This window comes from Cherax quadricarinatus, chromosome 89, assembly GCF_038502225.1.
Source record: "Cherax quadricarinatus isolate ZL_2023a chromosome 89, ASM3850222v1, whole genome shotgun sequence".
NCBI lineage: Eukaryota > Metazoa > Arthropoda > Malacostraca > Decapoda > Parastacidae > Cherax > Cherax quadricarinatus.
Genome location: NC_091380.1, coordinates 9425152 through 9444003, shown reverse-complemented (window position 1 = coordinate 9444003; position 18852 = coordinate 9425152). Strand labels below are relative to the sequence as shown.

At 41.1% G+C, this 18852-nt stretch overlaps 1 protein-coding gene across 2 annotated transcripts in view; it reads right to left on the bottom strand.

The window, feature by feature from the left end:
• Nup133 (nuclear pore complex protein Nup133) overlaps positions 1 to 18852 on the bottom strand; it is a 77470-nt gene that overhangs the window by 22127 nt on the left and 36491 nt on the right. For both annotated transcript variants that reach the window (XM_070104167.1, XM_070104166.1), the window contains exons 9-12: positions 15452 to 15625; positions 14776 to 14929; positions 6937 to 7099; positions 4770 to 4991 (exon numbers count right to left, since the gene is read on the bottom strand). In XM_070104167.1, coding sequence (XP_069960268.1) covers positions 4770 to 4991; positions 6937 to 7099; positions 14776 to 14929; positions 15452 to 15625 — 713 coding nt within the window. The remainder of the gene's footprint in view (positions 1 to 4769; positions 4992 to 6936; positions 7100 to 14775; positions 14930 to 15451; positions 15626 to 18852) is intronic.

The following is an 18852-nucleotide window of genomic DNA, read 5'->3' as shown; positions in this document are numbered from 1 at the left end:
CGAGAAACACGATAGAATTCAAGAAAGAACTGGTAGCAAAGTATGAAAGTGGCATACGTATGGTCGATCTCGCCAGGATGTACGGGAAGTCCTCATCAACGATCAGTTCCATCCTGGCGAAGAAAAAAGAATTCAAGGAATATGATGTTGCGAAAGGGGTAAATGTGCTAACAAAACAGAGATCGCAAACAATAGAAGATGTTCAGAAGTTGTTGTTGATGTTCAGAAGTTGTCGTTGGTGTCGATCAACGAAAAGCAGTTAACAGGAGATAGTGTTGTGGAGGTGATAATTTGCTAAAAGGCAAGGCAGTTGCATGTGGATCTCATAAAGAAAATGCCTGGAACGAGTGCTGTTGTTAGTGAATCTAAGGCCAGCAGAGGCTGGTTTGACAAATTCAAGAAGTGATCTGGCATACACAGTGTGTTAAGGCATGGTGAAGGTGCAAGGTCGGACAAACATGCGGCCGAAGAATTCGCTGATGAATTCAAGGAGTACGTAGAGACTGAAGGATTCCTCTCCCACCAAGTCTTCAATTGTGAGGAAACAGGCCTCTTTTGGAAGAAAATGCCAAAGAGAACCTACATCATGCAAGAGGAAAAGGCACTGCCAGGACACAAGCCTATGAAGGATAGGCTAACTCTTTTGTTCTGTGCTAACACTAGTGGGGATTTCAAAGTGAAGCCTTGACTGGTGTATCACTCTGAAAATTCCTGAGTGTTCAAGAAAAACAATGTTATCAAGAGTAAATTGTGTGTGATGTGGAGGGCTAACAATATGGCATGGGTCACGAGGCAAATTTTCGTTGACTGAGTCAATGAAATATTTGGCCCGAGTGTGAAGAAATACCTCCTGGAAAATAAACTGCCACTCAAGTGCCTCCTGGTACTGGACAATGCTCCTGCTCATCCTCCAGACTTGGAAGACCAATTGTTTGAGGAGTTTAGTTTCATCACAGTGAAGTTCTTGCCCCCTAATACCACTCCTCTCATCCAGCCCATGGACCAGCAGGTTATTTCAACCTTCCAAAAATTCTACACCAAAGCAATGTTTCAAAGGTGCTTTGAAGTGACCTCAGACAATGAACTGACTAAGAGAGTTCTGGAGGAATCACTTCAATATCCTCAACTGCATAAGCCATACATATAAGGCTTGGCAAGAAGTGACTTCCAGGACAATGAACTCTGCTTGGAGAAAATTGTGGCCAGAATGTATCCAAGAGAAAGATTTTGAAGGGTTTGAGGCTGACCCTGACAACCCTACGCCTGTTGTGGAATCTACTGTGACTTTGAGGAAGTCTATGGGGTTGGATGTGAGTGGCCAGGATGTGGAAGAGTGGGTGGACGACCACAGGGAAGAGCTAACCACTGAAGAGCTGCAACACCTTCAACTGGAACAGCAACAGATCACAGCTGAAGAAATTGCTTCAGAGGAGGAGGAAGAGAGGTGTGGATCTGTTTGGAACTTGATACAGCCCACTGCGTGGGCAAAACGGTGTCAATAAAGGATCACATTATACTGCTTAAGTGTTCATATTTCCAGAGGGAAGAATGTGCCTTCTTCAGTGATTAAGGACATTCATGCAAAGTGGAGTGAGGTGCAAAGTTTTGTGGAAAAATATCACCCTAACAAAGCTGTTGCAAGCCATGTCTGCAATATGTTCAATGACAATGCCATGTCCCATTTTAGGCAAATCTGAAAGAGACGCCAGAAACAGACCTCTCTGGACAGATTTTTTGCGCAACAAGGGTACAGTGACACTCAAGCTGGTCCTAGTGCCAGTAAAAGACAAAAAAGAGAAGTAACCCGAGATAGAGACTTCATACCTGAAATCCTTATGGAAGGGGATTTCCCTTCCCAACAATAACCTCTCCTCCCTCTCCCTTCCTCGCCGTCTTCCATATGCCAGCAAGAGTCTTCAATAAAGGTAAAAGCGGTTTAAATGTTCATTTATTCATTTCATTAGTGCTTTATATTTAATTCTAGTTGTTTTCTGTATGTAAAACTATAGTTATTCTTTATAAAATGTATTTTTTGTTAATATATTTGGGTGTCTGGAACGGATTAACTGGATTTACATTACAGTGGACCCCCGCATACCGTTGGCATCACATAACGTTAAATCCGCATACCGATACATTTCATTGCTAAGATTTTGCCTCGCATACCGCTAAAACCCACTCAACGCTATTCGTCTGAGACGCGTCTATGTGAGGCCTGAGCCAGCCTCACATGTTCCACCAGTGGCATTGTTTACAAGCCAGCCTCTGCGGTAACATCCAAGCATACAATCGGAACATTTTGTATTATTACAGCATTTTTGGTGATTTTATCTGCAAAATAAGTGACCATGGGCCCCAAGAAAGCTTCTAGTGCCAACCCTGTGGTAAAAAGGGTGAGAAATATTATCGAAATACTGTGGTACCATGGTCAACTGCTGCTGCTGCTGCTGCTGTAGCACTGTCAGCTGCTGCTGCTGCTGTAGCACTGTCAGCTGCTGCTGCTGCTGTAGCACTGTCAGCTGCTGCTGCTGCTGTAGCACTGTCAGCTGCTGCTGCTGCTGTAGCACTGTCAGCTGCTGCTGCTGCTGTAGCACTGTCAGCTGCTGCTGCTGCTGTAGCACTGTCAGCTGCTGCTGCTGCTGTTGTAGCACTGTCAGCTGCTGCTGCTGCTGTTGCTGTTGCACTGTCAGCTGCTGCTGCTGCTGCTGCTGTAGCACTGTCAGCTGCTGCTGCTGCTGTAGCACTGTCAGCTGCTGCTGCTGTAGCACCGTCAGCTGCTGCTGCTGCTGCTGTACCACCATCAGCTGCTGCTGTAGTACCGTCTGCTGCTGCTGTAGCACCGTCTGCTGCTGCTGTAGCACCGTCTGCTGCTGCTGTAGCACTGTCAGCTGCTGTAGCACTGTCAGCTACTGCTGCTGCTGCTGTAGCACCGTTGTTGGTGTGGCTTATTGAGAATACCAAGAAACAATTAACCCCAGAGGGTTAGCCACCCAGGATAACCCAAAAAAGTCAGTGTCATCGAAGACTGTCTAACTTATTTCCATTGGGGTCCTTAATCTTGTCTCCCAGGATGCAACCCACACCAGTCGACTAACACCCAGATGAACAGGGAAAAATGCCTGGAACTAGTGCTCATATTGGTGAATTTAAAGCCAGCAAAGGTTGGTTTGAGACATTTAAGAATAGTAGTGGCATACACAGTGTGATAAGGCTGTTCTGGAAGAAAATGCCAACCAGGACCTACAGTACTCAGGAGGAAAAGGCACTCCCAGGACACAGTGTCTCATCAGTCATTGCTGCATCTTCAATAAAGGTAAGTGTCATTTATTCTTCATTTAGTAGAGTAGTACATGCACAATATATATTGTGCATGTACTACTCTACTATTGTGCATGTATCCTTCTCTTTGTGTGTAGGAAAATGTATATTTCATGTGGTAAAAATTTTTTTTTCATACTTTTGGGTGTCTTGCACGGATTAATTTGATTTCCATTATTTCTTATGGGGAAAATTCATTCGCATAACGATAATTTCGCATAACAATGAGCTCTCAGGAACGGATTAATATCGTTATGCGGGGGTCCACTGTATTTCTTATGGGAAATATTGCTTCAGTTTCATTGAATTCGGTTTTCGTCAGACTCTCTGGAACGAATAAAGACGAAAACTGAGGTTCCACTGTATTGGGAATAAAAAGTCACAATACAATGACTGAACAATACATAAATAACCTGTACATAGAAGAATGAAACTTTTGAATGTGTGTGGCTAGTCAATGGTCCAAGTTGGACCGAAGCTTCGTCATTCTCCTACGTGTGGGTAATCTGTGTAAGAAACTCTTGGTTTTGGCAGCAGTCATCCATAATGGTCACTAATAAGATGCTGATGACATGTTTCTCACTCAAGGTAGCATTTACAGGCTGGTCCCACTTTGCAGTGCCCCACTTTACAGCACTTTGCTAATGCAGCAGTTGTCAATTACAGCCATTCTTCATTTATTCAGACTTCCTACAATAAATATATTCACCACTCACTCCTGTATGTGCAGGTTATTTGTGTATAGCTTAGGTGGGAAAGCTTTTGCTGAAACTGACAGTCCATTAAGATTTGTCAGCTACATAGTGTTTTCATGTTTTCAGGGGATACCTGGGTCCCGGAGGTTTGTACAACGGAGGTGAGCATGGCAACTGTACGGGCGGTGCTGCTGCGTATGTGGATATTAAAGTGCTTGGCAAGGCACACGTCTATCGGAGTCCAACTTGTAGAATGATTTACAATAATGACGCTCCATATGACCCTGAAGGCATCTTGGGAGCCCTAACAGCAGTGCTTACGGTAAGTCCCATTAAGCAGATTGATGCTTCCCAAACTTTGTGTGTTTGCGACTTGAAATCTGGGGATGCCTCAAGTTAGGTCAGTACCAGGAGTTGCTGTCCCTGTGGCTTAGTCCTAGGCCAGGCCTCCCAGTCTCTGGCCTCATTGGCCAGGTAGAGTAAGATGAATTATATAATAGCAAATTTGTATTGGTATACATTTTGATTCGATTTCTAACACATTGCAGTCTGATTTGGAACATCATTATTTTAAATTAATTAATACACCCCAGTGAACTACTCTTCAGTTAATTATATGTTACCAGGCTTTTATATGCATTTGAAAGTTAAAAAAGACCATTTCACTTTACAGCAGAAGCCCGAAACCTACGCTGCTGTATAAACAGGGCCCACCCGTGTATCTTTTCAGGGACGTGTGTACTCTACATGATGTACCTGGTGTAGAAATGTTATGAAATACTGATGAGCCATAGTCTTGTCTCTCAGCTGGTTCAGAATAAGGAGTGACATGGGTGCCCCTGTTCCTCCGGCCTGGTTACTCTCGGCCCACCGAGGGTCAGTGGCGGGCGAGTCGTCTAACAAGTTGGTAGACAGCTGGATCACCGTGGCATCCAAATTGGTGTTGTCAGACCCAGGGAAAAGCTCATCTAGGATGGCCTGTAAAGGAATGAATGGTTATACAAAACTGCACCGGCTGGTCTTGACCACATGCAACTGGATAACAATGGAAAGGATACCATATACAATACAGGTGTTCGACTTACAATGGAGTTAGGTTCCAATAAACCTACCCAGAGTTTACCTGGAGGGAGTTTCAGGGGTCAATGCCCCTGTGGTCCAGTCCTTGATATGATAAATAAGTAAATAACTACTGCTACTGAATAAGGAAATAAATAAACAATACTCTAAATAACTAAATACCAGGACTGAAAATTAAAAAAAAATACAAATTTATTCTATCAATAAATGTTCAGTACATACAGTACAGAATGTACATTGCTATTGCACCATTGTAAAGTTAAAATATGAGTCAAATACAGTGGACCCTCGAATTTAGTCGTGCTTTTTCTGTATGCAAAACTATTTTTATTATCTATAAAATGTATTGTTTGTTAATATTTTTGGGTGTCTGGAATGGTTTAATTGGATTTGCATTATTTCCTATGGGAAATATTCACAAAACATACATTTTAGAGATAATAAAAATAGTTTTGCATACAGAAAAGGCACGACTAAATTTGAGGGTCCAGTGTAATCGTAAAGTGAGGTTCATCTGTACAGTAAACTCTCATACTAAGTTCCTCTATATAGTGTGAGTTTGCGTGAACGTGACTAAGTGCATCCAAAATTGAATAGCACTATGAACTCCTTGCCACATACTATTCAATTATTTATACCCGTTTCAATCACATTTAGAAAATAAATACAGTGGACCCCCGCATAACGATTACCTCCGAATGCGACCAATTATGTAAGTGTATTTAAGTAAGTGCGTTTGTATGTGTATGTTTGGGGGTCTGAAATGGACTAATCTACTTCACAATATTTCTTATGGGAACAAATTCGGTCAGTACTGGCACCTGAACATACTTCTGGAGTGAAAAAATATCGTTAACCGGGGGTCCACTGTACACTATAGTATATAAAGAGAGGAGGTTTATAAGTAAGCTGACTGTACTACTGCAATATCTTCAGTAAATGCCAATGTTATTTAAACAACAGCAAAAATATACTTGAAAGTCTCCAAAAACTTGTCAGATATATTCACTTACTTTATTTTCAGTCAAAAGCTTAAATCAGATAATAAAAATATTACTCCAAACAACCTTTTGTTTGTTAGGCACAACAAAGGCTTAAAAATATGGTTCACTAAAACAGTAATGGGACTGAATACATTACTAAATTTATGAAGAGAAACTTACGTTTTTCTTTTTGGGCCGCCCTGCTTTGGTGGGATACAGCCAGTGTGTTGAAAGAAGAGCATATGTGCATAAGTGTACACAAGTGCATCATACCTTTGCTTTTATCTTATATTTATGTCACTCTGGCTCTCATCTCTAAAGTGGCATCACTGTGCCTCTGCCACAACTTTATCATTTTTATAATTCATGCCATAAGATCACAGTAAATATGTGATACCATAATATGCACAGTAACCACTATGAAACCATACCAGGGGCGGGGATAGAATCTGCGATCAGTCATAAAACTCCAGACCGTGATGCGAGTCATGAACCACTGAAACAAAATAGTGAATTCCAAGAGCTTTCATAATTTCTCACTTAATCAAGGAACTGTAAAGGCTATAATTATAAGGTTGAGTATCACCTCACACATGACCTTACACCTTACCCAGGATGCTGAGCATGGGAGCGTATTAGATTTTGTTAGGTCACATGTCAAGCGAGTGTTAAGCGCTAAACCCATGTGGATCATACAGCGCAAGACGTGGTGGCTCAATCCTCTTTCTCCTAAGCACAAGACAAATGCACTTCCTATTTCTATTCATTTAATTGGCCAGAACTTTAGAAAATGTAAAACATATACTGAAGAACTTACAAATTCAAGGAGGAGAATATGGACAATGTTTAGGAAGTATCACCTGAGCTTGTGGAATGTTACTCTTGTTGAAGTGAAGGAAGGCTGCCTGCAGTCTGGCGGTGCAGTCATGACTGGAGGTGATGGAATCCAGTCCCATACTGCTGATGTTCAAGGCTTCACATAGTCTTGATGTGTCCTCTGCTGTACTCTCGTTCATCAGCACTCTGATGGCCAGTTATAAATGTCACTTATTAGACCAGAATACCCCATGGAGAAGTGGAGAAGAACCCTTCCTCCGTAAGCCATGCGTGTCATAAGAGGAGACCAAAATGTTGGGAGGAAGGTGCTAGTAACCCCTTCTCCTGTATAAATTACTAAATTATTATTTTTTTTTATTAGCACACTGGCCGATTCCCACCAAGGCAGGGTGGCCCGAAAAAGAAAAACTTTCACCATCATTCACTCCATCACTGTCTTGCCAGAAGGGTGCTTTACACTACAGTTTTTAAACTGCAACATTAACACCCCTCCTTCAGAGTGCAAGCACTGTACTTCCCATCTCCAGGACTCAAGTCCGACCTGCCGGTTTCCCTGAATCTCTTCATAAATGTTACTTTGCTCACACTCCAACAGCACGTCAAGTATTAAAAACCATTTGCCTCCATTCACTCCTATCAAACACGCTCACACATGTCCGCTGGAAGTCCAAGCCCCTCGCACACAAAACCTCCTTTACCCCTCCCTCCAACCTTTCCTAGGCCGACCCCTACCCCGCCTTCCTTCCACTACAGACTGATACACTCTTGAAGTCATTCTGTTTCGCTCCATTTTCTCTACATGTCCGAACCACCTCAACAACCCTTCCTCAGCCCTCTGGACAACAGTTTTGGCAATCCCGCACCTCCTCCTAACTTCCAAACTACGAATTCTCTGCATTATATTCACATCACACATTGCCCTCAGACATGACATCTCCACTGCCTCCAGCCTTCTCCTCGCTGCAACATTCATCACCCATGCTTCACACCCATATAAGAGCGTTGGTAAAACTATACTCTCATACATTCCCCTCTTTGCCTCCAAGGACAAAGTTCTTTGTCTCCACAGACTCCTAAGAGCACTGCTCACCCTTTTCCCCTCATCAATTCTATGATTCACCTCATCTTTCATAGACTCATCCGCTGACACGTCCACTCCCAAATATCTGAATACATTCACCTCCTCCATACTATCTCCCTCCAATCTGATATCCAATCTTTCATCAGCTAATCTTTTTGTTATCCTCATCACCTTACTCTTTCCTGTAATCACTTTTAATTTTCTTCTTTTACATACCCTACCAAATTCATCCACCAACCTCTGCAACTTCTCTTCAGAATCTCCCAAGAGCACAGTGTCATCAGCAAAGAGCAACTGTGACAACTCCCACTTTATGTGTGATTCTTTATCTTTTAACTCCACGCCTCTTGCCAAGACCCTCGCATTTACTTCTCTTACAACCCCATCTATAAATATATTAAACAACCACGGTGACATCACACATCCTTGTCTAAAGCTTACTTTTACTGGGAAATAATCTCCCTCTTTCCTACATACTCTAACTTGAGCCTCACTATCACTAAATGTAAAAATAAAAACTTTTGTTTCTTCTTTTTTGGGTTACCCTGCCTTGGTGGGAGACAGCTGGTGTTAAAAACAAAATTAACCGAGTGTTCAATTTACATAATCTGAAATTACTGAGCTTATCCATCAACAATCAACAGCCTGTCTTGGCTAGCTATTTTTAGCATGCTATTTACATTCCCTTTATTTATTCCTGTTTTCCAGTTTACAGTGGACCCTCGACCAACGATGGCATCGTATAACGTTAAATCCGACAAGCGATACATTTTAACGCTAACATTTTGCCTCGGCTAATGCTAAAAAAACTCAACTAACAATATTCGTTCTCAGGTACCAATTAATATTGTTAGTCGAGGGTCCACTGTATACACCTCAATTATATCCCCCCTAATTCTACTCCTTTTTAGAGAATGCAGATTCAGGGCCTCAGTCTGTCCTCATAGAGAAGATCTCTGATACATGGGATCAACTTTGTCATCCTCCTTTGTACATTTTCCAGAGCATTTATATCCATTCTGTAATATGGTGACCAGAACTGTGCAGCATAGTCTAAATGAGGCCTAACCAAAGATATATAGTGTTGAAGAACAAGAGGATTCCTATTATTTATGCTCCTTAATATGAAGCCAAGGATTCAGTGCAAACACTTATGCACTGTTGTCTTGGTTTAGATTACTGCTAACCAGAACTCTCAAATCCTTTTTGCAGTCAGTAATATTAAGATCTACATTATTATTTTACGTGGCATGGGTATTTTCTTGTCCAATGTTTAGAACTTTGCATTTGTCTTTATTAACCTGTAAACGGTCCAAATGTATATATACGTTCACTACCCCAGTGCCCCGAATATTTTGAAAAATATCAAAAACGTTTTTTTTTTTTTATTGGAAAAAAAAAAGTACATTTTTCTAAGTGTTATAGGATAAAAAAAATTTTTTAGAGTCGGTACTTACCGAGATATGAGGCAGCAAAGCTGGCACTTAGCGATCACCTGACAGCAGCATGGAGCGCTGCCGCTTGCAAAAGTGTTGCCAATATACCTTTTTTTCTATTTTTCATATTATTTTATAAATTTTTATGTTCAGATAAATACAATTTATAGTAGTTCTTGTTATTTGATAACCAATGTTTGTTCTGACACTAGTATTAGGTACTGAAATTGTCACTAACACACTGACAGATGAACATTTGCACCTGCCTTGGCCATTTACTATTGTCTTGGAATATATGCAAAGTATTTATATATCCCAGCAATGTTTTGGAGGGAGGGAAGGAGGGAGGTGGAGGAAGGGAGGGAGGTGGAGGGAGGGAGGGAGGTGGAGGGAGGGAGGTGGAGGGAGGGAGGGAGGTGGAGGGAGGGAGGGAGGTGGAGGGAGGGAGGTGGAGGGAGGGAGGGAGGTGGAGGGAGGGAGGTGGAGGGAGGGAGGGAGGTGGAGGAGGTGTAGGAAAATACATAATAATAATAAAATAAGGAGAAGAAGGAGAAGAAAAATATTTAACAATAATAAAATAATAAGTTGCCTTGAAGCATGAAAAACAAAGTCCACCCTGACAGTGACGTGATAATTTGAGATAACATCTGATAAGAGCTGAAGTTTGATGAGCATACACGAGGGTGGGGGAGGGTGCAGCAGATAAGAAAAGATTAGAGGTGACATTTGATGAGCACTGCCCTCCTTTGTTTTCGCTGGTACACAAACATGTCTGTCTATTTGTCTGTCTGTCAAGCTCCCTGTCTATCCATCTAGCTCTCTGTCTCAGAGCCACAAGACTGCGTCGTCACATTTACTCACATCTTCAAGCAGAGTATAGCACTCTGTCTGGATTTTTTGGGTTATCCTAGGTAATTTACACTATGTATACTTGTATTTATGTGTACCTGTGAGACAGAGATAGACAGATAGAAAGAGATAGACAGGGATAGCCAGAGACAGAGATAGAGGCAAATAGACAGAGATACAGACAGACAAACAGAGATAGAGCCAGGCCGCCAGCAGCCGGCCAGCCACACAGCTGGCCACCACGCAGCTGGCCAGCCAGCTAGCCAGCCAATCAGTTAGTCAGTCATCCAGCCAGGCAGCCAGCCAGAATTATTTCTCTTTACTTAGTGCATAGGTTATAAGACATTCTGAAAGGGTGTTGCACAAATATTACACGTGGGTTATTATCGAGGTTTTTTGATATTTCCTCGATCACTTGTGGCCACATCCACCTCAAAGCCACTAAACTCAGGGTCAAAATCACTTTCCTCTTAAAAATGGGAGTGTTAATACTACATGACATCAGTGAATCCCAGGTGTTTGCTGCGCTGTTTGCTCTAGCAGGCGCTCATTTGAACTGGTGCTCCCACAAGGTACTAAGTGGCCCCAGATTTTTTTAATACCGCACACACTGAGTGTTAGGATCCATTCTATACTGACAAGGCATCTCAGGCCAATCCTGCCAAATTTGAAGGCAGGAAAAATAAAACGTATATATACATTTGGGACACTAGCGGTAAAAACATATACATATACGTTTGGACCATTTACGGGTTAAACTACATCTGCCACTTTTCCGACCACTGCATCAATCTATTCACATCTTCCTGGAGTGCTCTTCCATCCATTCTTCCTTACCAAGACCATCTTCCTCTGATCCCCTGAGCCTTCGACTTCCCTTCTGTGTGCAAATGCGTGTGTGTGTGTGTGTGTGTGTGTGTGTGTGTGTGTGTGTGTGTGTGTGTGTGTGTGTGTGTGTGTGTGTGTGTGTGTGTGTGTGTGTGTGTGTGTGCGTGCGTGCGTGCGCATTGTGCGTGTGTGCATTGTGCGTGTGCATTGTGCGTGTGTGCATTGTGCGTGTGTGCATTGTACGTGTGTGCATTGTGCGTGTGTGCATTGTGCGTGTGTGCACTGTACGTGTGTGCATTGTACGTGTGTGCATTGTACGTGTGTGCATTGTAAGTGTGTGCATTGTACGTGTGTGCATTGTGTGTGTGCATTGTACATGTGTGCATTGTGCATGTGTGCATTGTACATGTGTGCATTGTGCATGTGTGCATTGTGCATGTGTGCATTGTACATGTGTGCATTGTGCATGTGTGCATTGTGCATGTGTGCATTGTGTATGTATGCATTGTGTATGTATGCATTGTGTATGTATGCATTGTATGTGCACTGTGTATGTGCACAGTGTCTATGTGTACTGCATCTATGTGCACTGCATCTATGTGCACTGTGCCTATGTGCACTGCGCCTATGTGCAATGCGCCTATGTGCAATGCGCCTATGTGCACTGCGCCTATGTGCAATGCGCCTATGTGCAATGCGCCTATGTGCAATGTGCCTATGTGCACTGCGTCTATGTGCACTGCGTCTATGTGCACTGTTAGCGTATAAACACATAAACAAGAGACTGGTGGTGAAAATGATAAGTGGAAATGTAACTGTTGTAACACATACTTTAAATTAGTACATTATCAATAAGAGTCATTCCCTATGTTGTCAAGAAACAAACTTTAAACTGGAAAGCTATCAAAACTTTCAAGTAAAAGTGTAGAATTATTACTAACAGGCAACTAACTTCAAACTTTCTAAGCAGCCAGGTTGTGGTGCCTACACTAAAATGCATGCCGCCAGCACCAACAACCTGATTGGCCGAGCAGTCAACCAGGAAGTCTAGCCTGACATTACACAGTACACCAGCATATGAGAAGTTTTTACAAAGTAGAAGTGATGCAAGGAGGGAAGAGTATATGGAGAAAAAGAGAGAGGTTAAGAGAGTGGTGAAGCAATGTAAAAAGAGAGCAAATGAGAGAGTGGGTGAGATGTTATCAACAAATTTTGTTGAAAATAAGAAAAAGTTTTGGAGTGAGATTAACAAGTTAAGAAAGCCTAGAGAACAAATGGATTTGTCAGTTAAAAATAGGAGAGGAGAGTTATTAAATGGAGAGTTAGAGGTATTGGGAAGATGGAGGGAATATTTTGAGGAATTGTTAAATGTTGATGAAGATAGGGAAGCTGTGATTTCGTGTATAGGGCAAGGAGGAATAACATCTTGTAGGAGTGAGGAAGAGCCAGTTGTGAGTGTGGGGGAAGTTCGTGAGGCAGTAGGTAAAATGAAAGGGGGTAAGGCAGCCGGGATTGATGGGATAAAGATAGAAATGTTAAAAGCAGGTGGGGATACAGTTTTGGAGTGGTTGGTGCAATTATTTAATAAATGTATAGAAGAGGGTAAGGTACCTAGGGATTGGCAGAGAGCATGCATAGTTCCTTTGTATAAAGGCAAAGGGAATAAAAGAGAGTGCAAAAATTATAGGGGGATAAGTCTGTTGAGTATACCTGGTAAAGTGTATGGTAGAGTTATTATTGAAAGAATTAAGAGTAAGGCGGAGAATAGGATAGCAGATGACCAAGGAGGCTTTAGAAAAGGTAGGGGGTGTGTGGACCAGGTGTTTACAGTGAAACATATAAGTGAACAGTATTTAGATAAGGCTAAAGAGGTCTTTGTGGCATTTATGGATTTGGAAAAGGCGTATGACAGGGTGGATAGGGGGGCAATGTGGCAGATGTTGCAGGTGTATGGTGTAGGAGGTAGGTTACTGAAAGCAGTGAAGAGTTTTTACGAGGATAGTGAGGCTCAAGTTAGAGTATGTAGGAAAGAGGGTAATTATTTCCCAGTAAAAGTAGGCCTTAGACAAGGATGTGTGATGTCACCGTGGTTGTTTAATATATTTATAGATGGGGTTGTAAGAGAAGTAAATGCGAGGGTCTTGGCAAGAGGCGTGGAGTTAAAAGATAAAGAATCACACATAAAGTGGGAGTTGTCACAGTTGCTCTTTGCTGATGACACTGTGCTCTTGGGAGATTCTGAAGAGAAGTTGCAGAGATTGGTGGATGAATTTGGTAGGGTGTGCAAAAGAAGAAAATTAAAGGTGAATACAGGAAAGAGTAAGGTTATGAGGATAACAAAAAAATTAGCTGATGAAAGATTGGATATCAGATTGAAGGGAGAGAGTATGGAGGAGGTGAATGTATTCAGATATTTGGGAGTGGGCATGTCAGCGGATGGGTCTATGAAAGATGAGGTGAATCATAGAATTGATGAGGGGAAAAGGGTGAGTGGTGCACTTAGGAGCCTGTGGAGACAAAGAACTTTGTCCTTGGAGACAAAGAGGGGAATGTATGAGAGTATAGTTTTACCAACGCTCTTATATGGGTGTGAAGCGTGGGTGATGAATGTTGCAGCGAGGAGAAGGCTGGAGGCAGTGGAGATGTCATGTCTGAGGGCAATGTGTGGTGTGAATATAATGCAGAGAATTCGTAGTTTGGAAGTTAGGAGGAGGTGCGGGATTACCAAAACTGTTGTCCAGAGGGCTGAGGAAGGGTTGTTGAGGTGGTTCGGACATGTAGAGAAAATGGAGCGAAACAGAATGACTTCAAGAGTGTATCAGTCTGTAGTGGAAGGAAGGCGGGGTAGGGGTCGGCCTAGGAAAGGTTGGAGGGAGGGGGTAAAGGAGGTTTTGTGTGCGAGGGGCTTGGACTTCCAGCAGGCATGCGTGAGCGTGTTTGATAGGAGTGAATGGAGACAATTGGTTTTTAATACTTGACGTGCTGTTGGAGTGTGAGCAAAGTAACATTTATGAAGGGATTCAGGGAAACCAGCAGGCCGGACTTGAGTCCTGGAGATGGGAAGTACAGTGTCTGCACTCTGAAGGAGAGGTGTTAATGTTGCAGTTTAAAAACTGTAGTGTAAAGCACCCTTCTGGCAAGACAGTGATGGAGTGAATGACGGTGAAAGTTTTTCTTTTTCGGGCCACCCTGCCTTGGTGGGAATAGGCCAGTGTGTTAATAAAAAAAAAATAATAAAACCAACACATAGGAGAAAAAATGAGGACGATGTTTTGTTCCAACTTGAAACATTAACTAGTTAACCCGTAAACGGTCCAAACATATATATACATTTTTTCAACATTTGAAAGTATGTAAAAAAATTAGATCTTCTTTTTTCTTTTTTACATTTAAAAATGTGTAAAAAACTTTGATCTACTTTTTTTTTTGTTATATTTGAAAATGTGTAAAAAAATGTAGATCTACTTTTGGAGCATTACGCATGTGAACGTAGATCTGCCTGGACCGTTTACAGGTTAATGGTTTATCGTTTTTTTTTTCCTGTGTGCGGGTTATTTGCGTAATTATCCAGTCACAGTATTGTGACTTTTTATTCATTAGTTCGGCACACTGTAATCCACAGACTGCAGGATGATCCCTAAGGGTATATAATAATATAATCAGCTTACCCTGATTGGTTGAGGTGCTGGTTGGCAGAAATGGAGACAATGCCATGATTTGCAGAAAAAAACAAAGGAAGGCCCTTAGAACGGCCTACCCCAAGGATGCTGTCTCCGGCCCCAGAGAATTCCACACGGTCTCCACTGTCACCTTCCCCCACCGCTGAAATACAACCAAATTTTATTAGCCATATCTTACACTAAACTTCTATTAAATAGGTGGGTGGGAATAGTTGGGATAGAGAAGGACCTGCCTTGTATGGGTCATTAGGCCTGCTGCAATGTTCCTGCATTCTTATATCCTTAATACTATTTGCCATAAGCTCCCATAAACTATGAGATAAATAAAAGACAAGACTGTCTCCAGCATGTGGTACACAAATATAACATTATCACTTGTACAAGACAATGTCTGTATAGTCCTTGTGGCTTAGTGCTTCTTTTTGATTATAATAATAATAACAAGACATGTACTGCACAGGACAAAAAAAGTAGGTGAAGAAATATGTACAGTGTTAATTAAGTTTTAAACTGAAAGCAAGCCTAATAAGAGCACTTGCTGAACTGTGACGTACTGCTCCTGCAGATAAATTCACAGCTCAACACAAATCCAATTACAATTGTAAATTTTAGAATGCAAAGAACTTTAAGAAAGCCCCACAAAAAGTACAATAACATAACCAACCTGAAACACAGAGTACTGTATTTTTATTATAAATGTAGGCAGTGTTGAAGCACAGTATAAACCGCTGGGCCAAGAGAACATTCTCTGCAGATTCCTGGTAGTATTCAGAGTGCTTCAACACAGAGAAGTTGCTCACCGTCAAAGGGGGACTATTGCCACCAGTTTCCATCGTAGCTGCAGGCACAGGAAAATTCAATTTTATTTTTCCACTGTGGCAAGGAGACTACAATAATCAAATATGTTAGAACTTTGGATAAAAGAGAATTATTTTCCACCAAGGAAAAAAGACAAATGCCTATAAAGGTGCTAAACAACTAAATGCCTTATCCAAGTGGTTTCAAACCTTCAATGCTGGTGTATCTTATTTAGAGAAATGCTTTGATAAATGTATAAGTGCATAAGTGTTTGCAATAAAGCAAAGAGAATTCTTAGCTTCACATCAAGAAGCATAAATAAATAACAGAAGTCCTCAGGTTGTTCTTCAACTCTATATATCCTTAATTACAGAATGAATATAAATGCTCTGGAAAATGTACAAAGGAGGATAACAAAGTTGATCCCATGTATCAGAAATCTTCCCTACGAGGATAGACTGAGGCCCTGAATCTGCACTCTCTAGAAAGGCGTAGAATTAGGGGAGATATGACCGAGCTGTATAAATGGAAAACAGGAATAAATAATGGGAATGTAAATAGTGTGCTAAAAATATCTAGCCAAGACAAGACTCACAGGAATGGTTTTAAGTTGGAAAAATTCAGATTCAGGAAGGATATAGGAAAGCACTGGTTTGGTAATAGAATTGTGGATGAGTGGAACAAACTCCCAAGTACCATCATAGAAGCTAAAGCATTGAGTAGCTTTAAAAATAGGTTATATAAATATATGAGTGGGTGTGAGTTAGACCTGACTAGCTTGTGCTAATAGGTCTGATGCTGTGCTCCTTCCCTAAGTGGATGTGACCTGACCTGATTTGGTTGGATCATTGACTTAAGGCAGTAAGAGACTTGGACCTGCCTCGCATGGGCCAGTAGACCTGCTGCAGTGTTCCTTCATTCTTATGTTCTTATGTGGAGGTTATTTGTGTATTGCCCTCCCTAGAATTTTGTAATAAAAACCTAATACGTACTGTATTGTACTGTAAGTATATGGAAGTATATGGAAGTTAGAAAGCCACTAGCTAGTTTTGTCAACATGTCACTACAAATGGGTATCATACCAGCTAAGTAGAAAATGGCAAATGTGATACAAGGCAGGAGATAGGCCTACAATTTAAAGCTATGGGATTGCCAGCCTAACGTCAACTGAGGAGAATAGTTGATGTTACTAATATTTGAAAGTGGAATTTGAAGTTACCTTAAATATAATTTGATCAATGAATCCCAACTTGATTTTACAAAGGGGCTTTCTTGCCTTACAAATTTACTAACCCATTTCACTAAGGTATCTGAAGCTGAAGACGAAAATACAAGTGCATGCAAACTTCAGTACGTATGGCCTTTAATAGAACTCCACTCAGAAGAGTGATAGAATAGCAGCACATGGTAGAGACAGTGATTATCAACCTGTACGTACTTGGTTGCACCTCCTACTGCAGTTGGTCCTCATCCCCACACCCCCCTTCTTCTTTCATATAAAATCCTAAATGTAAAAATTAAAAGACCCTTTTTATTTAAATAAAATAAAATCACAAATACTCAACACATTCTTTATTTTTGCTATGGGATTGTGCCTCCCCCTGAAATTACTCATGCCCTTCTATGGGGGTGAGCCCCCCTGGTACTCCTGAGTCAAGTCAGAACCAACTTATACGAGTGTGTCCTTGAGCATTAGGTTAGCATAGGCACCACTGTGACCACAAATGCAAGTTTTTACAGATGAATCTCCCGCCAGCAAGGCCGTAATGAACTCGAGCTCAAATCCCACCAAAGCCGTCAATAAAACATAAAAATAGCCTGCACATGTCAAAGCTTGTCCTAGCATGAGCCAGTTCAATCAGAGAGCCAAAGTGTACCTAATGAATGTAGCAACAGAAAGGGAGGAGGGTGATTGCTTGTACAGTATACCTAACATCACATGTACCTATTACTGTGATCCAATCCTCTATGTAAATGTAAACAACTCAATATACTTTATTCCTAGTACAGTGGACCCCTGGTTTACGATCAGCTCCCAATGCGACCAATTATGTAAGTGTATTTATGTAAGTGCGTTTGTATGTGTAGGTTTGGGGGTCTGAAATGGACTAATTTAATTCACAATATTCCTTATGGGAACAAATTCGTTCAGTAATGGCACCTGAACATACTTCGGGAATGAAATAATATCGTAAACCGGGGCTCCACTGTATATCTTGTTTTATTGTAACTGCTTTTCACATGGTAAAGTTAGTTTGCTGTTTTAACTTTTAACCCTTAAATGGTCCAAACGTATATATACGTTTTTTCAACATCTGAAAGTATGTAAAAAATGTAGATCTTTTTTTGTTTTACATTTGAAAACGTGTAAAAAAACTTTTATCTACATTTTTTTTTTGGTTATATTTGAAAATATGTAAAAAAAAAGTAGATCTACTTTTGTAGCTACGAATTTGAACGTTGATCTGTTTGGACCGTTTAAAGGTTAAGGTTTATATAATAAGTTATTACAAGGATCCCAATGGAAATAAATCACAGACTTTTTTGGGTTAATCTGGTGGGTAATATACACACATGCTGCTATGTATGATAATGTAACTGTATCTATGTATACCTGTACCTAAATAAACTTACTTTGTATACCCATTCTCTTGAATGCACAGTAACTCATCTAATGACCATATGACCTGTTTCTGCACTACAAATCATTGATTTTACTCGATCTGAGTCGATTATATTATACATTGTTATGCTACAAATTTGTACAACTATAAAGCTTTGTACTTCATGTTGTAATTTGTTTACTGTATTTTTTACCACTGAATATATCATTGTTTAGTTAAGATTAAGTTAATTTTAAGCTGCCCATAATGCTCTGCATACAAGGGACTTTTGGCATGTACACTCAACCACTGTATTTCTTTGTACACCTATGTATCATAAATAACAAAAAAGGCACAATACCGTGACTGGAACAATACACAAATAACCTGCACATAGAAGAGAGAAGCTTACGACAACATTTCGGTCCGACTTGGACCATTTACAAAGTCACACTAACCAGAAGTGGAGCAGGATGGCTATATATTGGCAGGAAGAGGTAGTGGTGGTAGTAGAAGTAGTGGTAGAGGTGGTAGTGGGAGTGGTAGTGGTGGTGGTGGTAGTAGTAGTAGTAGTAGTAGTAGTAGTAGTAGTAGTAGTAGTAGTAGTAGTAGTAGTAGTAGTAGTAGTAGTAGCAGCAGCAGCAGCAGCAGTAGTAGTAGCAGC